The 24,237-nt window shown below is 45.5% G+C and overlaps 1 protein-coding gene across 4 annotated transcripts in view; it reads right to left on the bottom strand.

The window, feature by feature from the left end:
• Positions 1-24,237, bottom strand: part of LOC117256079 (echinoderm microtubule-associated protein-like 6) — a 60,477-nt gene that overhangs the window by 17,205 nt on the left and 19,035 nt on the right. For 2 of the 4 annotated variants that reach the window (XR_013490807.1, XM_033625411.2), the window contains exons 8-31: positions 21,971-22,172; positions 21,750-21,887; positions 21,168-21,424; positions 20,825-21,034; positions 15,500-15,667; positions 14,614-14,720; positions 14,436-14,536; positions 12,811-12,997; positions 12,625-12,730; positions 11,862-11,955; positions 11,465-11,565; positions 10,922-11,124; positions 9,878-9,989; positions 9,645-9,772; positions 7,216-7,357; positions 6,681-6,833; positions 6,464-6,595; positions 6,295-6,383; positions 6,050-6,217; positions 5,714-5,915; positions 4,515-4,641; positions 4,331-4,409; positions 4,128-4,257; positions 2,577-2,675 (exon numbers count right to left, since the gene is read on the bottom strand). Coding sequence is in view for 3 of the 4 variants with exons in the window: in XM_033625411.2 (XP_033481302.1) it covers positions 2,577-2,675; positions 4,128-4,257; positions 4,331-4,409; positions 4,515-4,641; positions 5,714-5,915; positions 6,050-6,217; positions 6,295-6,383; positions 6,464-6,595; positions 6,681-6,833; positions 7,216-7,357; positions 9,645-9,772; positions 9,878-9,989; positions 10,922-11,124; positions 11,465-11,565; positions 11,862-11,955; positions 12,625-12,730; positions 12,811-12,997; positions 14,436-14,536; positions 14,614-14,720; positions 15,500-15,667; positions 20,825-21,034; positions 21,168-21,424; positions 21,750-21,887; positions 21,971-22,172 (3,435 nt within the window). In the remaining variant the exon portion in view is untranslated. Of the gene's footprint in view, positions 1-446; positions 462-587; positions 609-2,576; positions 2,676-4,127; positions 4,258-4,330; positions 4,410-4,514; positions 4,642-5,713; positions 5,916-6,049; positions 6,218-6,294; positions 6,384-6,463; positions 6,596-6,680; positions 6,834-7,215; positions 7,358-9,644; positions 9,773-9,877; positions 9,990-10,921; positions 11,125-11,464; positions 11,566-11,861; positions 11,956-12,624; positions 12,731-12,810; positions 12,998-14,435; positions 14,537-14,613; positions 14,721-15,499; positions 15,668-20,824; positions 21,035-21,167; positions 21,425-21,749; positions 21,888-21,970; positions 22,173-24,237 lie in introns of all 4 variants that reach the window. The other 2 variants (XM_033625409.2, XM_033625410.2) reach the window with 2 other exon arrangements.

Raw genomic sequence — 24,237 nt, 5'->3', positions numbered from 1 at the left:
GTTAAAACCAAAGGTCATGTCAAAGAAGGAAAGAAAACTGTTTTCACAAAAACAACCATCACAAAACAAACTGCTGTAAAACTATGAATATAAAATCCTGAGATTCACACGGATTCTTGAAATATTCTATGAATTCTACTCACACACATGAGATGATAAATAATAATAAATAATAAATAAATAATTTCCCCTCGGGGATCAATAAAGTATTTATTGATGATGCTCATGAGCGCCGCTGATTTGGCCAGATGAAGAAGAGAGTTGACAGAGACAGCAAATCGACGTTAAACTGTCATTTTTTTTGGTTCAGTGTGAATGGACTGCTGATTAGAAGCTGTGTTTTCATCTGTACCCACATGAGTGTAGACATGGTCTCTGACAGGTTGGGGGCGGAGCTACAGACAGAGAAAGCAGACCTGAACAGGATCCTGACTGCTGATACTCACCAGACACTTCAGCCTCTACGCACCGACGACAGCCAACGACACCAACACGTTAAACACTGAGTTCTCAGCATGAATGTGAACAGAATCATGTGTGTGGATGATCAGTGATGAGTGATGGCAGAAAGGTGAGCAGAGACTTACCTGGCAGGTCAGTGATGTCACCTGGTGATGAGGTGAGGCGGTGACAATGAGGAAGCAGTGGAAAAGAAAAGAAGTGCAATGGGCAAAAAGCAGACGGGTCATGCACGAGAACAACACGCAGATCAATACAGCAACTGTGTCTCTGTGTCGATACATAAAGTCTGAGGTCTGTTTGTTTCTCTGCTGAGACTGAAGTAATGTTTCAGCCTCAAGTAACAGCAGAGAAACTGAAACAGGAGCAGGAGAGAAAACATCCAATATAAAGCAGATAATAAAGACCTGACTCTCTGCAGGTGAGGTCAACACAGGTGATCAATCCGATCATCTTTTCCTCAGAGAGTAACATCTACTGCGTTTGTGTTAGCATGTTAGCTGTCTGAGCACCGATATGAGATGATAACACTGAAGAAAATATGGCAGTGGACAGATTACTAAACAAAGGACCCCTGAACACGAGTAAGACAGGCCCCCGACCCCTCGTACATAAAGGGCTGAGGACAGAAAGAGACGCAAAAACACTAAAAACGATGTGGCTTTTATTCATTTCATGTCTCTCTGTAGTCGTTTTAAGTCTCTTTGTTGCTGTTTTAAGTCTCTTTGTTAGCCTGTGCCCAGTTAAATAATCCATGGCAGCAAAGTGACGCCAGCCACATCATCATGAGGAATTATATAAACTCACATTTATTAAACATGAATTTGTCTCATTTTACATGGTTAATACTTATGGAGACGTCCACATAGAATATAATTTAATATGGACATGACAACTTTTCTACTTGTTAGCATGCTAGCTAGCTAATGCTGTAAGCTGATGACCTCCTGGATCAGAACATAATACAGTAGCTGTCAGCACTGATCATTTTACAGAGGACACCACAAGAAAACATATTCTTAGTTTATGTTACATGACATGACTTTAGATCGGTTCCTGTCTGCACCCAGGCTCCATCCTGGGAAAATAAAGGCTCGCTAACATTAGCACGCTATCTACATTAGCTAAAGCTGATCACTGACAGCCAGAAACAAAAGTCTATGATCCATCATCTGTTTGATCATCTAAACTAAGAACATGTTTTCTTGTGGTGTCCTCTGTAAAATGATCAGTGCTGACAGCTACTGTATTATGTTCTGATCCAGGAGGTCATCAGCTTACAGCGTTAGCTAGCTAGCATGCTAACAAGTAGAAAAGTTGTCTGTCTTGTTCAGTTGATGTCAGTGTGACACACACTCCTCTACTGAGCGTCCAGCAGTCATTACAGACTGAATATCCAGATTATAATAAACTGGAGACAAAACTTTATTTCTACTTTACGTAGATCAGGCATGTCCAAAGTCCGGCCTGGGGACCAATTCAAAACAGAATGTTGGTTAATGAAGCACGTTCACTTTGTATTTTTTCTGTTCCCCTCACAATGGTCGAACTATCCTAGAGTTTTTAGACATGTACCAAACAGGAACTACGCAGGTGGAACTGATGTGTTTTCATAAACAGACAGTAAACGAGCAAACAAACGGGTTATCTGACAGCAGACATTTCCTGCCGCAAACGTAGCTCGACAGCGAGTGCGGCTGCTTTAGGAGCAAGGACGGTTAAATAGTGTTTCAGTCAAAGATGGAACAGTTGCATTTGTCTCATTTGTAAGTGATTTGTGTTGGTATTAGCAACCCATATGATGTGAGAAGCAGACGTATTTAATACGGCCCCCCATCAAAAAGATCATAGATCATAAATCCATCAATATAAAAACGACCCACAGACATCAGTTGAGAAATATAAACGTTTTAGTGATTTTATAAAGAAAAACTGCAGCTCCTGTTTACGCTGATTGTTTACAGGCCAGTGTTGCTCTCTTCAATATGGCCACCATGTTGACGCATCACTGCAGGGGCCTGACACAGTCAATGTGGCGTCTGTCTGTCTCTGAGTTGAAGAAGCGAGTGGGAGCAGTTTGATTTCACCTCAGACACATCAGCTGAGTGGACACTCACCGATTTGTCCCGTAGCGATGATGTTTTGGTATTTTGGGTGTTGGTTGACGGTCAGACAGAGGATGTCGTCAGTGTGTTCCAGGTAGAAACTCTGGGTTCCTGTCAGGACAGTAGGCAGGAAGCGGATATCATCATCAACAACAACCTTTAGGCAAGGCAAGTTTATTTGTCTAGCACATTTCAGCAACGAGGCAATTCAAAGTGCTTTACATAAAATATACATAAAGTAAAAGCAATAAAGGCAACATAAAAAGATATTAAATACTCAAAAACTCAAAGAGAGTTTAGTTAGAAATCAAAAAGCTAAAACAGAATAAGTTACAGTGCAGTGTGAGATAATAATCAGTTCAATCAGAAGCCTCAAGTTTGATTTAGTAATAGGCAGCGGCAAACATAAAAGTCTTCAGCTCTGATTGAAAAGAACTGAGAGTTGCAGCAGACCTGCAGTTTTCTGGGAGTTTGTTCCAGATATGTGGAGCATAAAAACTGAATGCTGCTTCTCCATGTTTGGTTTTGACTCTGGGGACAGAAAGCAGACCTGTCCCAGACAACCTGAGAGGTCTGGATGGTTCATAACGTAGCAGCAGATCAGAAATATATTTTGGCCCTAAACCTTCAGTGCTTTATAAACCAACAACAGTATTTTAAAGTCAATTCTTTGACAGACAGGAAGCCAGTGTAAAGACCTGAGAACTGGAGTGATATGACTCACTTTCTTGGTGTTAGTGAGGACTCGAGCAGCAGCGTTCTGAATCAACTGCAGCTGATTTTTTAGGGAGACCTGTGAAGACACTGTTACAGTAGTCGAGTCTGCTAAAGATAAATGCATGGACAAGTTTTTCCAAATCCTGCCGAGACATCAGTCCTTTAACCCTTCTTCAAGTGATAGTTGGCTGATTTTGTGACTATCTTAATGTGGCTGTTGAAATTCAGGTCTGAGTCCATGACTACACCAAGATTTCTGGCTTGGTTTGTGCTTTTTAACATTACAGATTGAAGCTGAGCGCTGACTTTTAATCGTTCTTCTTCTTTGGCTCCAAAAACAATTACTTCAGTTTTATCTTTGTTCAGTTGAAGATAATTCTGGCACATCCAATCATTGATTTGTTCAATGCATTTACTCAATGCTTGTATTGGACCATACTCCCTGGTGATATGGTTATGTAGATCTGTGTGTCATCTGCATAATTATGGGAAGATATCTTTGAGCCAGTGGGAGCATCTAGATGTTGAACAGAAGAGGCCCCAGAATGGAGCCTTGGGGAACTCCATCCTCAGATGTGTAATTACCTATAGACACAAAGTAGTCTCTGTCCTTTACGTAGGATTCAAACCAGTTTAGTACAGTTCCAGAAAGTCCCACCCAGTTTTTCAGTCAGTCTAGTAATATGGTGTGGTCGACTGTGTCGAATGCTGCACTAAGATCCAGTAACACTAAAACTGAAATTCTGCCACTGTCTGTGTTTAAGTAGATGTCACTGAAGGCCTTAACAAGAACAGTCTCAGTGCTGTGGTTAAACATCATTAGCTCGGTGTGAGAGCTGAACTGACCGGCGGATAGGTTCTGGATGACCACGGCAGCAGCAGTGTGGAAGATGATGTCAGCACCGTCGTTGAGGTAATGCAGGTTGTTGCGACAGTCGAAGCCTCTGTAGCCAAAGACGTGCTCCAGCACCAGCTCCTGAAAAACAAGACACCATCAGCCGCTTGAAATGAAGTCATATGTCGGCGGTGTTAACGAGGCTCGTACTGACCTCCACCACCTTCTTCTTCTTGGTCACGTTGTTCTTCAGCAGTTTGTCGGGCAGCGGGGCAGCTCGACTTACTGGAGGCCTGTACAGGAAACAGATTCACGAACAGTTCAGATACAGAAACACTGTGTGTCCGTGTGTGTGTGTGTGTGTGTGTGTGCGGGTATGTGTGTGTGGGTGTGATCACCTCTCCTCCACAGGAAGCTCTTTGTGCTGCAGGTGAGGTCTGGTTCCTGTCATGTTCCTGATGCTGGCAGAGTAGATCTTGGTGATGTAGTCCACCACCTTCTCCCGTGCCACGTCGCTGTCGTACCCTGAAAACACAACAACCGACACAAGTCAGAAACAGAGGGCTCTGTGGGGACAGAGCACCTGCTGCAGCAAGCCAACACGCTGTCTGTGGTCATTTTGACTTGACCAGTGGACTTCACTACAAGCTGATTGGCTGTTGAAACAGGTGACGTGCTTTAAAACCAGCCGCCGGCCATTTGACCAGCTGAGTGTCAGGTGACATCATCAGCCGGCTTGAGTCCAGCTCAGACCGGCCAGTTCACACCGCTGACACTTTTCTCAAATGGTTTCGTCTCGTCATGAATCTTTGGTCTAAACTGGACTTAAAGGGATAGTGCACCCAAAAATGAAAATTCAGCCATTATCTACTCACCCATATGCCGAGGGAGGCTCAGGTGAAGTTTTAGAGTCCTCACATCACTTGCAGAGATCCAAGGGGAGAGGAGGTAGCAACACAACTCCACCTAATGGAGGCTGACGGTGCCCCAGATTCAAACGTCCAAAAACACATAATTGAAACCACAAAATATCTCCATACTGCTCGTCCATAGTGATCCAAGTGTCCTGAAGCCCCGACATAAAAAGTTGTTTGGAAAAACCTCATTTGAACTCTGTTTTTAGCCTCATTGTAGCCTGTAGCTCTGACTGCCTCTCTGGACACCGAGCTCACGTGTGTGCGCTTGCGCGAGACCGTGAGACATGGGCACCGCCTTCATGTGTGTTCACGTGCTTTCACTGGTCTCGCACACACCTGAGCACAGTCCACAGAGGCAGTCAGAGCTCCTGACTGCTCCTCTCCCCTTGGATCTCTGCAAGTGATGTGAGGACTCTAAAACTTCACCTGAGCCTCCCTCGGCATATGGGTGAGTAGATAATGGCTGAATTTTCATTTTTGGGTGCACTATCCCTTTAAGACTTCTGTTTTTGCGCCATCATTTTGTCCACTTGCGATGATGTCATTACAATATGCTACAAGCGGTCCAAAAGATGGTGAAAACGTGCAGTGGCGCCAGAGGAGGAGCATACAGTACTCATGAACACCATGACCTGGAAGACTGAGAATCTTCAGCTATACAGTCTGTGTGGTTTTGTTACCTCCGTCCTCCTCCGTGTCGTCGTCTGACTCCTCGCTGTCCACAGCTCTACTCTCTTTGTGACCCGGTGGCTCTCTGGTCCAGATCATCAGCGCGGTGTCGGCCCCGCCCACTGACAGCAGCATGGAGTCATCATTGGACCAGCGGACGTTTGTCACGTTGGTGCTGTGACCAACGTACTTCTTAAACTTGGCAAACTGGCCCTAAGAACGGACAAAGGTCAGCATGAGAAGACGTCATGAAGAGACGCTGTGATGTCACTGGAGCCCCCCCCCCCCCAAAGGATCAAACTGCAGTTTTCACATCCACGTCTCCCCGACACAGCGGCGCATCTCACCCTGGATGGGAAGCTGAACAGTTTGAGGAAGCCGAAGTCGTCTCCAGTGGCGAGCAGTTTGCGATCTTTGGTGAGCGAGGCGGCGTTAACGAAGCTGAGCGTCGGCCATATTCCCTCACAGGTGGGACCCAGAACAGACGTCCAGCTCGCCCAATCCAGCTTCTCAAACTGCAAACAAACAAACAAAGGTGTTGATCTGCAGGAACAGACAGAACCTGATGACGAGAACTCGGACGCAGACTGACCTCGGCCACACTGATGTTCTGTTTGCGTCCTCGCGGAGCCTCAAAGAACAGCTGCTCTTTAGCTCCAGTGTTCACCTGCAGCAGTTTACCTGCACGGAGACACACTCTGGTTTTTATGGGTAATCAGTTAGCACGTTAGCGTAGCATCAGCACAGGTGAGTGTGTTCACCTCTGGAGTCCCAGTCGATGTGTGTGATGTAGCTGCCAGCTCCTTTACAGATGCCGACTCTCTTACTGGTCAAGACGTTGTAGATGTCCACAAAGGAATCGTGGGACGCCACAGCCAGGTACTTCCCCGCGTCTGAAACAAACACACAGCTGTGATTCATCATAGACCGACCAATCATCTCCACCCTGCATCACAGCTGCGTGCTGAGTTCAGGCACCTTGGGAGAAGCGGATGTCCGAGATGAGCTCCCTGCGGTGGTGAAAGGTCACCATGTCCTCCAGCGTGTCGGCGTTCACCACCAGGAAGCTGCCGTCGTTCAGACCGACCGCCAGAGCTTTACCGTCAGGTGAGAAGGCACAGCACCGCCCACCTGTAGTGCACAGGTAACACACACACACACACACACACACGTAACACACACACACATGTAACACACACACAGGTAACACACACATACACATGTAACACACACACAGGTAACACACACACACACACACACACACACACACAGGTAACACACACACACACAGGTAACACACACACACGTAACACACACACGGTAACACACACATGTAACACACACACACACACAGGTAACACACACACACACACAGAGGTAACACACACACACACACACAGGTAACACACAAACACACACAGGTAACACACACACATGTAACACACACACAGGTAACACACACACACACACACAGGTAACACACACACAGGTAACACAGGTGTGATACTTTTACCCTTCTTGAGTTTGCGGACGGCGACCATGCGGTGATTGGCCGACAGCTCCCAGATCCTCAGAGTTTTGTCATCGCTGACGGTAGCGCAGACAGGAAGTAGAGGGTGAGCCGCCAAACCCCAAACCTCCCCTTCCATGTGACCCTGAACACAACATGAAGGACACCCTGCAGTCAGTGAACGCAGCACAGACATCATGTGATCGATCAGCTGACGCTGCTCAGCTGAGTCACTTTAAATGCAGGTTTGTAACTAACACAGGAAATGAGGTCATGTTACTTCCCGTAAGCCATTAATCCTTTTTGATCTTATGGGCTGCGGTCGGCGAGACGTCACCGCTACCTGCTTGAGAACGGGCGGCCTGACTTTTGGAGCTACTCCAGAGAAGGTCCATTTCTGGCGCGGCTTGGCGTGGCACGATGCGTCTTACATGATAATGGAAGCTTTACTCAGCGCCGCCAAAAGTCCATCCATTTTCATCCGCTTATCCTGAGTCGGGTCACGGCCAGCGAGCGTCTGGTGGCTGGGGCTTGGGCCACGGGGCCAAAGTGACAATGATGCACACGCTCTGCTCACGTAGGCACTGCGGCCATGTGGCCCAGGTCACAGTGCCTACGTGAGCAGAGCGTATGCATCACGGAGCCTCTTGTATTTTTTTTTTTTGACAGATAAGAGCAGCCACACTGTCGGCGTGACGCAATGCGACGCGGCGAGATGCTAACACAAAGCTTTTTATTGTTAAACATCATCACGACCGTGTTGCTGATGATGCAGCGGCTGCTCAGCTCCGTATCAGCTTATAATTGTGGAAATAAATGAGTGACAGCAACGAGCAGCCCCCGGACAGCGCCGCCGTCTGCGTGAAGCATCGCTCAAGAGCTGCAGCAGCTCAGCAAGGTCGCGGTCACGTCCCGTATGATACTCGTACGATGGCAGTTGTTAGCAGAACGAGAAACAATGGCGGAGACTGAGGACGCTGCTCCAGAGCAACCTGCAGGTCAGATATTTATATGAAGTAATCAATGATTATTATATTGGTAAGAGGTTAGTTAGTAATCAGGTTGGTCTCCCTAACAGCACACTGTCCCAAACTTTAACATTCACACTGGAATTCACCAGAATCAGGAAAAACTAAACTTTAGAGGAAGCTGTGCGTTCACAAAAACAAAGAGCAGAACAGATGTAAAACGCGGCGTGTTTCAGTCTGTGGAGCGGTTATTATTATCTCAGTCACTGTGTGTGTTCATGTTCCAGCTGAACTGTTACTGTAGTGACGTACAAACTGTCATCAGGTGGGCGGAGCTACATTTGAAGTACCACATGTAAACTGTGCAGAATTTCCTGTAATTGTTTCACAATAAAAGCCTCTTTAGAAAGTGAAGGGATTCTCTCAGTTGAAATGATGATGGGCTTTTAATTTGAAACAGAAACAGGAAGTGTTGAGTTTGATTAAACTAAGAACAGAATGATAAATGGTGTTGTGTGTTTGACATGCAGCTGGTAGCCTCTGCAGCTGTGCTGAGTAAAGGCCCAGACACTATCCGTGAGTTTGATTCCTTTATATCCTCCATTATGAAGAAAGAACATTCTTTGCTAGCTTGATGCTAATGGCAGTACTCAGCGGGTTGATAAAGTGCCTCTGCTGTTTCCTCTTTACTCTGTGTGCTAACGTCCCTACAGGAAATATCTGAAAGGCTGGGCTGTTGTTGTCCTACAGTTTCCATGGCAACAGATTACTCTGTGTTCCTATTGGTCAAAGTGACGGCTGTGACGGGAGAAGAAAATCAAACATGCTAGACTTTCTGTGGGGACGTCGTGAGGTGTCTCAGACGTGGCGTCGAACATGGTTAACTATGACACACTACACCAGGTGGAACGATGGATTACGGCGGACGACACTCGTTGTCGTTAACAATCCATGCGGCGCTGTATGACGCTGTGTCTGGCATTAAACACAGGACGATTAACAAATATAAAACTGCCCGTGAGATGTGTTTAACAGGCTGATAGAACGAACATGAACTGAGTTTCTGTCACTTTGTTTAATTCAAAGGGAACTGACAAAAATGATGAAGGTTTCTGTTTTTAATGCTAATAAAGATTAGCTTCATGTTTATTGTCTCTCAGTGTGTCTGCGTTTTAGAAGCTGGAAAATGATCCAAACCAAACTAGAGTCTTCCTGGTGGCCCCCCCTCACCCGAACTCAAAACATGCAGCGCTCGGTGCAGAATTCACGGCCGACGCTTCATCGTCTCGTCGCCCTGCGGATGTTTGTGGCATGAACATGCAGCTCTCCGACTGCAAAGACACTAATAAATACATCAGCCTCAGCAAAAGAACAAACAAACAAAAAAACCACAGCCCATCAGTGTGACGCTGCTGCTGACATCACTCTGACATGACGACATGTTTCCTCTGATGTGAGTGAGACCTGAACCAGAAGCGTCATGGGGCCGCTCTTATCGATCTCCAGGACTTCTCCGTTCTTTGTCCCCAGCAGGATGTGACCGTGACCCAGAGTGATGGCTCTGATGGACGGGTTGTCCTCCAGCAGCAGACCTGGGGGACAGACGGAGACAGAGAGACGCCGTGTGAGAACAATCTGCGTGTCTGTGCTCTGTGATGACGAGACGTGAGGCCAGATTTGAGGCGTTCCGGTGACACCTTTGGACGACGGAGACAGAGCGGCTCTCTTGATGGCGTACGTCTTCAAACATCTCTCAAACATGTCGTCCCACAGCTCCACGATGCCGTCCTTCCCCCCTGTCACGAAACCCTGGACAGTGAACGCAACACAGGAAACAACAGACACACTGATCATCTCCCGAATCATCAACATCCCATTGGAAGTTCAGAGCTGCCGATAAAATATCAACTCATAAAATCAACCTGAAACTTGAGTCTGTGTGTGACGTTCAACAACAACCAATAACTAATCAATAATGTATTGATCCAGTCTAAGTGGGAAATCAGTCAGTGTGAAATGAAAAGTCTTCTTGTTTATTTAAACTGGATATTTATTTATTTAGTTATTTATTTAATATTGTGTTTCATTTTATGACTGTTGATCAAAATGATGTTGGAATATTCTCTGTTCTTATATTTCAACTAATCCCATAAATGACTACGTATTTGTTTCATATAATAACTGATCTATAACATTATTATCATTATTATCATTATTATCATAATTATTATTATTATTATTATTACTACTATATTCTGATATTATAACTAAAATTGCGACTTTAATCTTGTAAAAAGAATACAAATCTATTTCAATTGATTCTTGTACATTTTTATGTACACTTCCTCCCTGTTGTACATTTGGCACCGTGGCTGCATGAAGGGGCGGAGCTATCCTCCCTCTCTGTCTCCACATCTTCCTCTTCATCATCACCTGACTATCTGACCTGCTGACACTGAGCTGTCTGAGTTATGAAACAATCCTGTGTCCTGTCCCTCTGTCTCGTCTCAGCCGTGTCACTGATTCTTCGTCAAACATCTCAAAAGGAAAAACACAGGAAATAAAACCTGTTCTGAAAAATGTTAACGGACGAAAGTTTGAGACTCAAAGTGTGAAAAGGTTTTTGAGTTCAAGACGAGGGAACAGGAAGTGCTAAAATGCTAACTCATTTCTGAATTTTAGGACTATAAGTATCTCCTTCCTCATCCTGGTCCAGGTGTTCCAGGTGTTCCAGGTGTTACCTTGTCCAGGGAGCACATGGTGAACACAGGGCCGTCGTGGGCCTTGATGGTCTTGATGAGCGTCGTGTCTCTCCAGATGTAAACATCTCCGTTGGTGGCTCCAGAGAAGACCAGGTCCTCTGATCGACCGTAACACGCCGACATCATCGTCTCCTGTTTCCCCAGGTTACCGAAAATCCCCCGTTTGAACGTCAGACCGCCACCTGCAGGAGGAGGGTGGGACAGTCAATGATTAATCCGTTTCTCCTGATGAAATCATTTGTTTGTTGTTGTTTAGCCTAGCTAAGCACAAAGACTGGAACCAGAGGGATGCTGCTAGCTTAGCTTAGCTTAGCTTTAGCTTCACCAGAAGAGAAACAGATGACTGACAAACCCAGCAGCTTCTGATTATTCCACCTTCATGTGTTCATCCTGAATGAACTCATTAACAATTGATTAATTGATGATGTTTTCATGTCTTTGTCATGTTGTTGTACTTCCTGTTTATGTTTGAGAGGTTTTACTGAGACTCAGGGACGGGCGCTCAGGTGAGGACAGGTTTACCTGAATGTTGCCAGAACTTGATGTGTTTGATGCCGACAGTCACCAGTTTGTCCGTCCTGAACGGGTTACTCCTCACCACGAAGATCTTCTCTTTATGACCCCTAAGGGACAGAGACAGGTCAAAGGTCAGTCTGCTGTCCGTCTGTCAGCTATGGACAGATGGACAGGTGCACAGGTGGACAGATGGACAGGTGCACAGGTGGACAGATGGACAGGTGCACAGGTGGACAGATGGACAGGTGGACAGGTGCATAGGTGGACAGGTGGACAGATGGACAGCTGGACCGATAGACAGGTGTGCAGATAGACAGATGGACAGATGGACAGGTGGACAGGTGCATAGGTGCACAGGTGGACAGCTGGACCGATAGACAGGTGGACAGATGGACAGGTGTACCTGGCCTTGGCCAGTCTCTCTCCTTTCTTCCAGTCCCAGATGACGATGGAGTGAACTTCATCGATTCCCACTGAGACCAAACTCTTTCCGTCCACTAAGACAGAGAGACAGGAGACAGACAGACAGACAGACATGAGACATAGAGACATGAGAAGCTGCATTCACAAAACCTCATACACAAAAATTGTGAGGTCCTCCTGTATAAACACAATCAGTGATGAAGGGATAACAAATGGTGTTTTAAAACTTGGAAAACGAAACAGCTTACAGGTGGTACGTCAGGGATAACAAATAGTAATTCAGTGTTTGTAGAAAGTGAATAATAAATTCATTTTAACAGATCAATCATAAATGTGCTGTAGTGTGTGGGGAGGGATACCAAATGGTGCAGTGTGAAGTGAGGTATGCCAATTGGCACAGTCTGCCATGAGGAACACCATGTGGCGCAGTGTGCACTGAGAGATACAAACTGGTGCAGTGAGGGACACCAAATGGTGCACTATGGGGTGAGGGACACCAAATGGAATATCTTGTAGAGAGGGATACCAAATGGCGTGGTGTGCAGTTAGGGACACCAGTTGGTGCTATGTGGGACACCAAATGGCACAGGTTATAGGGAGGGAAACCAAATGGCACGGTGTGCAGTCAAGGACACTGAATGGTGCTGTAAGGGACACCAGATAGCACACTTTGTAATAAGGGATACCAAATAGTGTAGTGTGCAGTGAGGGACACCAAATGGTGCGGTGTGCAGTGTGTGTACCTGTGAACTCCAGAGCACACACTCCTCTGCTGTGGTGTCCCTTTAGTAGAGACAGACACTTCAGAGTCTGGATGTCCCAGATGTGGACGGCCGGGTCTCTGCCCACCTGAACACACACACAGCCAATCAGAAACACTCTCAGTCAGACTGACTGAAACATGCCGCCCTCTGATTGGACGGCCGTACCTGAGCTGAGGCCACATAGTCTTTGAGCGGGTGGACGGTGAGGCTGAGGATGTCGTCGTCATGGCCGAGATAAAACCTCTGACTGTGCTGCAGACGGTTGTAGACAATGGCGACGGCAGCCACGTGGTACACCACCTCCCCCGTCTGACTGTAGAACAAGTTGTTACGACAGTCGAAGCCCCGATACCTGCACAGGTGACAGGAAGTTACACCGCCACAATAAAGGTCAGCTCATACACAGAAACACAGAGAGAGCACCAGAGCTGCCAGTAGGAGGACAGAGGATGAAGGACAGAGGATGAAGGACAGAGGACAGAGGATGGAGGACAGAGGACAGAGGATGTAGGACAGAGGATGATGGACAGAGGATGGAGGACAGGACAGAGGATGGAGGACAGAGGATGAAGGACAGAGGATGGAGGACAGAGGACAGAGGATGGAGGACAGAGGATGAAGGACAGAGGATGGAGGACAGAGGACAGAGGACGGAGGATGGAGGACAGAGGACAGAACAGAGGATGGAGGACAGAGGACAGAGGATGGAGGACAGAGGATGGAGGACAGAGGACAGAGGACGGAGGATGGAGGACAGAGGACAGAACAGAGGATGGAGGACAGAGGACAGAGGATGAAGGACAAAGGATAGAGGACAGAGGACAGAGGATGATGGACAGAGGATGGAGGATAGAGGACAGAGGACAGAGGATGGAGGACAGAGGATGAAGGACAGAGGATGGAGGACAGAGGATGGAGGACAGAGGACGGAGCATGAAGGACAGAGGACGGAGCATGAAGGACAGAGGATGGAGGATGGAGGACAGAGGATGAAGGACAGAGGATGGAGGACAAAGGATGGAGGACAGAGGACAGAGGACAGAGGATGATGGACAGAGGATGGAGGACAGAGGATAGAGGATAGAGGACAGAGGATGAAGGACAGAGGACAGAGGATGGAGGACAGGACAGAGGATGGAGGACAGAGGACAGAGGATGATGGACAGAGGATGGAGGATAGAGGACAGAGGATAGAGGACAGAGGATGGAGGACAGGACAGAGGATGAAGGACAGAGGATGGAGGACAGAGGACAGAGGACAGAGGATGGAGGACAGAGGATGAAGGACAGAGGATGGAGGATAGAGGACAGAGGATGGAGGACAGAGGATGGAGGACAAAGGATGGAGGACAGAGGACAGAGGATGGAGGACAGAGGATGGAGGACAGAGCATGAAGGACAGAGGATGGAGGATGGAGGACAGAGCATGAAGGACAGAGGACAGAGGATGGAGGATAGAGGACAGAGGATGGAGGACAGAGGATGGAGGACAGAGGATAGAGGACAGAGGATGGAGGACAAAGGATGGAGGACAAAGGACAGAGGATGGAGGACAGAGGACAGAGGATGGAGGACAGATGATGGAGGACAGAGGATGGAGGACAGAGCATGAAGGACAGAGGATGGAGGACAGAGCATGAAGGACAGAGCATGAAGGACAGAGGACAGAGAATGGAGGACAGACTATGATGTGACTGTTTTTATTTTCCCCGTGTTGGACTGACGTATCACAGACTTCACATTCATGATGACATCATCAGCACACATCTGATCAGTCTGATCGTCTCTACCCGTGAACAAACTGCAGGCGAAGCCCCTCCTCCGGAGCTTTCTGACGCTTTAGGGAACCAATCAGCTTTTTCCTCAGGTGAGGCAGGTCCTCCTTATACACCTGCAGACAGACAGGGACAGGTGAGACAGGCAAACAGATAGACAAGACAGGGACAGGTGAGAGACAGACAGACAGACCTGGCGTTCGTAGCTGGTCTGAGCTTCCTGTTCAATGTCCGAGTCGAGCTCCGGGACGTCGGACACGTCCGAGTCCGACTCCCCACTGTTGGAGTCGGCATAACCCTCTGAACACACCAACCAGGAAATGACCTTGTTAGTAATATCTAAACACAACTGCACGTTTTTTAACTGAAGTCACTTAGTCCTGACAGATCACTCTTCAGGGATAACCAATGGCAACGTCGAGATTTAGGGATAACATTGGTGTTTAAGAGTGAACATGACGTTGACGAGGGTTTATGGATGCAATGATGATAACACATGGTGAGATACTGTTTACTGATGATGACACACAGATGTTTACAGGTGGCGGGTTAGGGATAACAAATGTTGGATTAAAGATGATCTAAAATGTGTGTTTAGGGATAAGAAAGTTTAACAATGAACATCTGAGGATAACAAATGGTGAATTAGTATACACTGATGATTGACCTACGGTTGTTTACAGGTGGCGATTTAGGGATAACAAATGTTGAAATAAAGATGATCTAAAATGTGTGTTTGGGGGTGAGGGAGTTTAAAGATGATCATTTCAGGATAACAAATGGTGCTGCAGGTTTTAGGTGTTTAAGGGATGAGAAATATTTCATCAAAATTTACAAATCTTTTCCAGATGTTTATTGATAATTTTCAGCCAGCAGTTTTGGGATAACAACTGTGATTTAAGGGACTCATAAATGGAAATTCACGATCGCTGATTTAGGGATAACAAATTGTAATCCAATGTTTACAGAGGTTTTAGGAGTTTTAAGAGTTTAGATTCTGATTTGGGCTCCGTCGGTTCAACAGGTGGTTCAGGACGTTGACCCGGTATAAATGCTGAAACAGAACATTTTGGCTTTACCTTGGAGGAGGGGCTCCAGGACGCCGTTCATGACGCCTTCGGGCAGGAACCTCCACTGGAAAACAGCGTGGTCGGCGCCACCAGTGCTGACGACCCACTGCAGGTCGTTGGACCAGCGAACATTTGTCACATGGGCAGAGTGACCGATGTACTTCTTGAATTTGGCGCCTGTTGGAGGAAGAAGACGGTGAGAGTTTACGGATTCAGACAGAGGAGGTGGTCAAACGTGGATACAGCCCAGTGTCACCGCATTCTGTGCAGCCATATTGTTTCCACACGCAGACGCCAAGATGTCCGTTATTAATATGTTAAGATAAACGTTTGGAAACCGACTGGAACAATTCAGTCAGGTTCTTTTTCAGTCGACTCGATTCAAGAGATGGACGCATGGAAAACTTGATCCTATTGGACAAAGTAACAGTGTCTGAAAAGGAAAAGGTCAAACTTTCATGTCCCCACCCCGTTACTACGTCTCTTCTTTTTACTCTTATTTCAACAAATTCCCAAATGTATTTACAGCGAATATAAAACTGTCCGCGGCCCGTTTACAACCCAGTCCAATAAATAAGTCATAAACCCAGTGTAGCTACAGCCGAGAGTTAACACAACCTGTCCTCCTCGATTTATCTGCCAAAAATATCTGCACAGTTTTTTAAACGGACTCATCATGCAGCCGCTCCACACACTGACATACACACACTCTTCCTGGTTGTACACACACACTGTTTTTTGAAATTAAATTCTTAAATTATAACCTCCCTCCCTGAAACAGATGTTGACAAAGTTTTTCCTCAGTTCGCAGTTGAGAAGCAGAAATAAATCACAATACGTTATCATAATACTCAGTGTATCGCAAAACATTTAAAATCTAGTCATAATGTCTCGTGATCGTATCAGGTGACCTCTGGTGACACACACACTGAGGATCCTCCGGGAGAGACTGGAGCTTCAGCTCTGGACATCTGGAAGCATTTAACTTTATAGACTCATAAAACTCTAACAATACAGATCACTGATGTATTCTAAAGTTCTCCCCCGGGGCCGAGACACTCATCCACGTGGTCGGTGGCTTAGTGGATAGAGCAGGTGCCCTGTGTATAAGACTGTTGCTGCAGCGGCCCGGGTTCGACTCCAGCCTGAGGCCCTTTGCTGCATGTCACTCTCCCCCTTCATGTTTAGCTGTCCTGTCAATTAAAGGTAAAAACGCCCCAAAAAATATCTTTAAAAAAAAGATAATCCATCGTTCTATTACAGGTTTAGGAGAAAATAGTAGAAATAACTTGGAGCTTCAAGGCTACAGATCGGATTTTCAACTGGCACAGGATTTTAATGAGTTTTTTGTCAGATTCGACACATATGATTTTAGCGACAAACATTTTCAACTCAGGAACAGTTTACAGTCTACATCCTCTTTCTCTCCCTGCCTTGATGAGCGCAGTGTAATCAGATGCTTTAAAGCATGCAAACCTAGGAAAAGCTCAGGACCTGATCACATATGTAGTAAGATGCTGAGAGTTTGTGCAGAGCAACTTGGCCCTATTTTTAACTATATTTTTAACTTGTCTATCACACAGCAGAAAATGCCGGCATTATGGAAGCAGTCTACTGTGGTTCCTGTTGCCAAATGCAGTCTCCCCAAAGTTTTAAATGATTTCAGGCCTGTTGCTTTAACTTCTTTGGTCATGAAATCGTTTGAAAAATTGATTAAAGCAGAACTGCTGGACAAAACTGAGCACCTCCTGGACCCTCTCCAATTCACTTATAGAAATGGGAGGGGTGTTCAAGACGCTACCATCACTTTAATGAACTTCTTATATAAACATCTAGAGGGAAACAGGAACCACGCTAGGCTGCTTTTTGTTGATTTCTCATCAGCCTTCAATACTATCCAGCCACATATGTTGGTTGAGAAACTGATTCACAATTTCAGTTTAGATCCAAGTATTGTCGGCTGGCTTCTTGATTTTCTCATCAACAGGACTCAGAGAGTAAAGGTGAACGGGAAATTGTCAGATGCCCGCATATCTTCTACCGGCTCCCCCCAAGGATGTGTTTTATCTCCATTATTATACATCCTATATACAAATGACTGTCGCAGCTTCCACAAAAACAGATATATCATCAAATTTGCTGACGATTCAGTTATTGTCAGCCTCCTTGATGACAGTGAAACTAGCCACGGTCCTGTTGTTGATGATTTTATCTTGTGGTGTGAAAATGCATTCCTACAACTTAACGTCACAAAAACAAAAGATATGTGCATAGATTTTAGACGATCCCCCCCTGCTCCCCGGAACAGCGTTGTCAAGGGTGAGGCTGTGGAGATTGTATCTAACTATAAATATCTAGGCACTGTGATTGACAATAATCTGAAATTTAACTGTAATACCGAAGCGCTGTGCAAGAAAGGCCAGCAGCGTCTTTTCTGTTTAAGGAAACTCGCCAGATTTCAAATTGATAAATCCCTGATGTCGCTGTTTTATTCTGCTTTTATTGAATCTGTTCTATCCTTTTCTATTATTTGTTGGTACGGCAATCTGGGGACCAGAGAGAAAAATGCCCTTGACAGGATTGTTAAGGTGGCAAGTAAGAATGTAGGAGTGCAGTTCACCAGTCTGAATCATATTTTTACCAGGCAGGTTCTTATAAAAGCTGTGTCCATTCAGTCCCATAGTGACCATCCTCTCAGCTCAGAATATAACCTGTTACCTTCTGGCCAACGGCTGCGAGTTCCAACTGCCACAAAAAACAGATATAAAAATTCCTTCATCCCAGTCTCCATCAGAGCCTTAAACGACTCCTGTAGAAGGTAACTGCAAAGGCGTGTCTGTGAATTTAATCAAACAAATTGGATTTGGATTGTGTGTATGATTGTATATATTGTATGTGTATTATTGTATATTTACTCTGTGGGGTGGGAGTGTTGGCTCTGACTGACAAAATGTGGAACTGACTTGATGCAGACTTTATTTACAAAGGACAGATATTGTCTAAATCTCTCATAGTTAATTACCTGTGTGGTAAATGGATTATCCATTCTGGTCTGAAAGAATGGGAAATTGATTGACAGATGTGATTTGATACTGATACTGATCACGCCTGATCTCGTTAGATCTCGGAGAGACCTAGCCTGATCCATGGGTTCTCTCTAACTGGTATGCAAATCGCACATAGCACTTTGAATTGCACTTTACAAACTCTGTCCCCCACCCCCATGCAAAAATACTTGTCTGACTGACGTATGCTCTTAGGTTTTTATTTTTATTTATCTGTGTGTTTTGTTTCTCATGCAAATGTACTTTTTGCAAATGTACTTTCTGCAATTTGTTTATAATGCCTGTGCCTGCGGCAACCCAATTTGCCCATATTGGGACATAATAAAGGTGAAGTGAAGTGAAGTGAAGTTCCACCTGGTGTAGTGTGTCAGAGTTAACGATGTTCGACGCCACGTCTGAGACGCCTCACGACGTCCCCACAGAAAGTCTCGCATGTTTGATTTTCTTCTCCTGTCACAGCCGTCACTTTGACCAATAGGAACACAGAGCGATCTGTTGCTGTGAAAACTGTAGGACAACAACAGCCCAGCCTTTCAGATATTTCCTGTAGGGACGTTAGCACACAGAGTAAAAAGGAAACAGCAGAGGCACTTTATCAACCTGCTGAGTACTGCCATTAGCATCAAGCTAGCAAAGAATGTTCTTTCTTCATAATGGAGGATATAAAGGAATCAAACTCACGGATAGTGTCTGGGCCTTTACTCAGCACAGCTGCAGAGGCTACCAGCTGCATCTCAAACACACAACACCATTTATTTATTATTCCCTCTGTAATTATTTATATGTTTTTATCTGCTCATGTTTGCCTTGATAAAGTTAATGCATCGCGCCATCGTTTCAAACTCAACACCCTTATAACTTCAGCTGAGAGGATCCCTTAATTTTATAAAAACTCTTTTATTGTGAAACAGTTGCAGGAACTTCCTGTGGAGGATTCAGTGAACAGGCTGCAGTGAGAGTCTCTCTCCATGGGATATTTAAAAATAGCAGCTTTGTGCATTTAGTCCTTCTCAGGCAAGCTCAGGGGTTTAGTGTTGCTGTAGCCCACAGGAAGTGAGGATTAGAATATATGACCTTCACATAATCCGCTCCAAATTAATCTATATTTTTAAAGTCATTACTAAAAGTGTGTGTCATATAAAAACTAAAGTGATGGTCAAAGTTGTCACAGTGAAATTTAAGGTGTGCTGATGGATTCACGTCATCAACTCATGCATTGAGTAACATTACAAGTTAACGTTCCACCTTAAAAGTTGCCGGCAGTCGGCCCAGTGAATGAAGTTATTTTTTTCTCTTTCATTTTATAGTTGTAGTTTACTGATGTATGAACAGAGGTTACATAAAACCAGAGTGAGCGTCCTCTACTGACCAATCAGACTGCAGGGTTTCTAGCTCCACCTTTTAGTACCAGATCTGTGTGCTAGGTACCCCAACAGAGGGGGGACCAAACATGGGGACGCTAAGGAACGCTTCTGTTGGGACCATCCACAACTTTACACTGTGGAGACAGAAACTATGAACTGAACTGCTCAGTCAATTAAGTTGTTTTTCATACCACAAGTGTTGCTGGAGCTCTTTTGACATTGTCTAGTGTTTCCTCACTCTCCATGCACCTTGTGAATCAGTGAAGTTGTGCCAGAGACCACTTTCTATAACAGAAGTAAAGCTCAGGGTCTGATCCACCATCTGACTGCTGCTGTTTACTCCCACCGTGCATCCCACAATGCCAGGGCGTAGGGAAGTTATGGCAGGCCCCAGTGCACGCTATCATGAATGTGTTGTAATGGCACAAATAGAGACTTGACATTGGACATCACCAGCATACATATTACCCAGCAGTCACTGCTGCATATCTGACAAAAATATAAAAAAAATTCATCGTGCCATCGAAGAGTTTTTATCGTTTATGTAGAAAAAGTATATAATTGTGTTTTTGATGGTTCTGACAGTTCAGACAAATAAAAAGTAAAACCATGATGCAGTGTCCCTCTTTGAGGACATACACAGGAAGCGTCACCATTTTTAAAGAAGAAACATTCTTTTTTTTATCTTTCTTCTTTGAACACACGAAGATATTCAAGGTGGCAATCTGAATCACTTGCGCAACGCCCTCCATCCATGATGCATACCTGATGACAACAGTTCCACCCAAACACTGGTAGAAGTGCAGGCTGGTAGCACCAAGGTTCCATAAATCCTGAACCAAACAGGAATCAGAGCTGATCTGGTGGAGAAGGGGTAAAAGGGGCTGAAAAGGTTTCTGACTGACCTTTCTTGAGGCAAGGGAACCTAAAGAGTTTGACGAGGCCGAGGTCGTCTCCGGTCACCAGCACGGCGCTGCTGTAGTTGGCGTCCACAGAGTTCACGTTGGTGATGTTGGAGTATTTGGGCCAGATGCCGTTCACCTCCGGCCCGATGACTCCTGTCCACGTCATCCAGTGGATCCCCTTTGCCTCCTCTTTTGGAACCTGCTTCCCTGCTGCAGGACACAGGAGGAGGTCACAGGGTCAGAAGGTCAGGGAATTCTGGGAGATAAGTAAGTCCCTGGTCTAGACGTCCTGAAGTACAGTTGATCAGGGAGAATAAAGTCAGAGTGAACACTTTGCGCGTACCTGGCATCCTGTAGAAGAGCCGCTCTCCGGCGCCATCATTGGTCTGCAGGAAGCGGCTGTCGACCGACCAGTCCAGGTGGGTGATGAAGGAGGCGGAGCGGCTGCACTCACCCACCTTCTTGTAACGCTGGGCGACAGCATATACATCCACCAGCCCGTCGTTTGATCCCACCGCCAGGAAGGAACCATCCGGCGAAAACTTTAGCTCATGGATTACCTCCTTCCTGTCCTTGATGTGCACAACTTCTGTCATATCCCTGAATAGAAAAAGATTAATTACCTCACGTTCTTCAGCAATTTAAATGACTTTAATATGAGATTCTGATCAAACGTCAGTAAGTTTTCATGCTGTTGGTCCAATCAGAGGCTTCCAGGTCCTGAACTCAGGTAACAAGATGAAGGGATAAATTAGCCTCCTGGATTAGCTCCTGTCGCTAACCTCTCAGGCTGACCTGCCCGCTAACCAAAGAAGCTGTTTGGTTGGTCAATTAGAAAACGATCTTTCCTTTTGGAGTAGTAACAAACATTTATGGAGTAGTTCCCTATCAACGCCATCCTCCAGCCTCACATAGGTGAGATCACCTGACACGCAGCACGGTGAAGGATCCATCCTTCATGCCCAGAGCAAGCTGAGAGCCATCGTTGTTGAAGGAGACACTTCGGACGGATTCCTCCATGTTACAGCGAGCCAACAGAGTGTGGTCAGGAAGACTCCACAGCCTGAAGGACAGACAGACGGACAGGTGAGAGGGGACGTCAGTTGATCAGCTACCCTGGCGGTGGCGACAGTGGGTCAGACTGACCTGACAGAGCGGTCATCGCTCCCGGTGACAGCGACCGGTTGTTTGGGGTGCAGGTCAAGTGCCCACAGCTCACCCTCACTGTGACCCTGCATCAGCAGAACAGGTTTGTCCCGGTCTCGGACCATGACCTCGAAGATCTCGCTGTCCTGCGTACCTGCTAGGATACGGTCTGCCTTCCAGCAAACGCTGCGGATCGACAGACCTGAAACAGGAAACACATCTGACTGAAACAGGAAACACATCTGACTGAAACAGGAAACACATCTGACTCAAACATGAAACACATCTGACTCAAACATGAAACACATCTGACTCAAATAGGAAACACATCTGACTCAAACATGAAACACATCTGACTCAAACAGGAAACACACCTGACTGAAACAGGAAACACATCTGACTTTAACAGGAAACACATCTGACTCAAACAGGAAACACACCTGACTGAAACAGGAAACACATCTGACTTTAACAGGAAACACATCTGACTTTAACAGGAAACACACCTGACTCAAACAGGAAACACACCTGACTGAAACAGGAAACACATCTGACTTTAACAGGAAACACATCTGACTCAAACAGGAAACACATCTGACTCAAACAGGAAACACATCTGACTCAAATAGGAAACACACCTGACTGAAGCAGGAAACACACCTGACTCAAATAGGAAACACACCTGACTGAAACAGGAAACACACCTGACTTTAACAGGAAACACATCTGACGAAAACAGGAAACACATCTGACTCAAACAGGAAACACATCTGACTCAAATAGGAAACACACCTGACTGAAACAGGAAACACATCTGACTCAAATAGGAAACACACCTGACTGAAACAGGAAACACACCTGACTTTAACAGGAAACACACCTGACTCAAATAGGAAACACACCTGACTGAAACAGGAAACACACCTGACTTTAACAGGAAACACACCTGACTCAAACAGGAAACACATCTGACGAAAACATGAAACACATCTGACTCAAACAGGAAACACATCTGACTTTAACAGGAAACACACCTGACTTTAACAGGAAACACACCTGACTTTAACAGGAAACACATCTGACTTTAACAGGAAACACACCTGACTTTAACAGGAAACACACCTGACTTTAACAGGAAACACACCTGACTTTAACAGGAAACACATCTGACTCAAACAGGAAACACACCTGACTTTAACAGGAAACACATCTGACTCAAACAGGAAACACACCTGACTTTAACAGGAAACACACCTGACTTTAACAGGAAACACACCTGACTTTAACAGGAAACACATCTGACTCAAACAGGAAACACACCTGACTTAAACAGGAAACACACCTGACTTTAACAGGAAACACATCTGACTCAAACAGGAAACACACCTGACTTTAACAGGAAACACATCTGACTCAAACAGGAAACACACCTGACTCAAACAGGAAACACATCTGACGAAAACATGAAACACATCTGACTCAAACAGGAAACACATCTGACTTTAACAGGAAACACACCTGACTTTAACAGGAAACACACCTGACTTTAACAGGAAACACATCTGACTCAAACAGGAAACACATCTGACTTTAACAGGAAACACACCTGACTTTAACAGGAAACACACCTGACTTTAACAGGAAACACATCTGACTCAAACAGGAAACACACCTGACTTTAACAGGAAACACATCTGACTCAAACAGGAAACACACCTGACTTTAACAGGAAACACACCTGACTTTAACAGGAAACACACCTGACTCAAACAGGAAACACACCTGACTTAAACAGGAAACACACCTGACTTTAACAGGAAACACATCTGACTCAAACAGGAAACACACCTGACTTTAACAGGAAACACATCTGACTCAAACAGGAAACACACCTGACTCAAACAGGAAACACATCTGACGAAAACATGAAACACATCTGACTCAAACAGGAAACACATCTGACTTTAACAGGAAACACACCTGACTTTAACAGGAAACACACCTGACTTTAACAGGAAACACATCTGACTCAAACAGGAAACACACCTGACTTTAACAGGAAACACACCTGACTTTAACAGGAAACACACCTGACTTTAACAGGAAACACATCTGACTCAAACAGGAAACACACCTGACTTAAACAGGAAACACACCTGACTTTAACAGGAAACACATCTGACTCAAACAGGAAACACACCTGACTTTAACAGGAAACACATCTGACTCAAACAGGAAACACATCTGACTCAAACAGGAAACACACC

Source organism: Epinephelus lanceolatus, chromosome 3 (assembly GCF_041903045.1).
Source record: "Epinephelus lanceolatus isolate andai-2023 chromosome 3, ASM4190304v1, whole genome shotgun sequence".
Classification (NCBI taxonomy): Eukaryota; Metazoa; Chordata; class Actinopteri; order Perciformes; family Serranidae; genus Epinephelus; species Epinephelus lanceolatus.
Note: the sequence above shows the minus strand (reverse complement) of the source record. Positions and strands in the feature narration are given on the sequence as shown.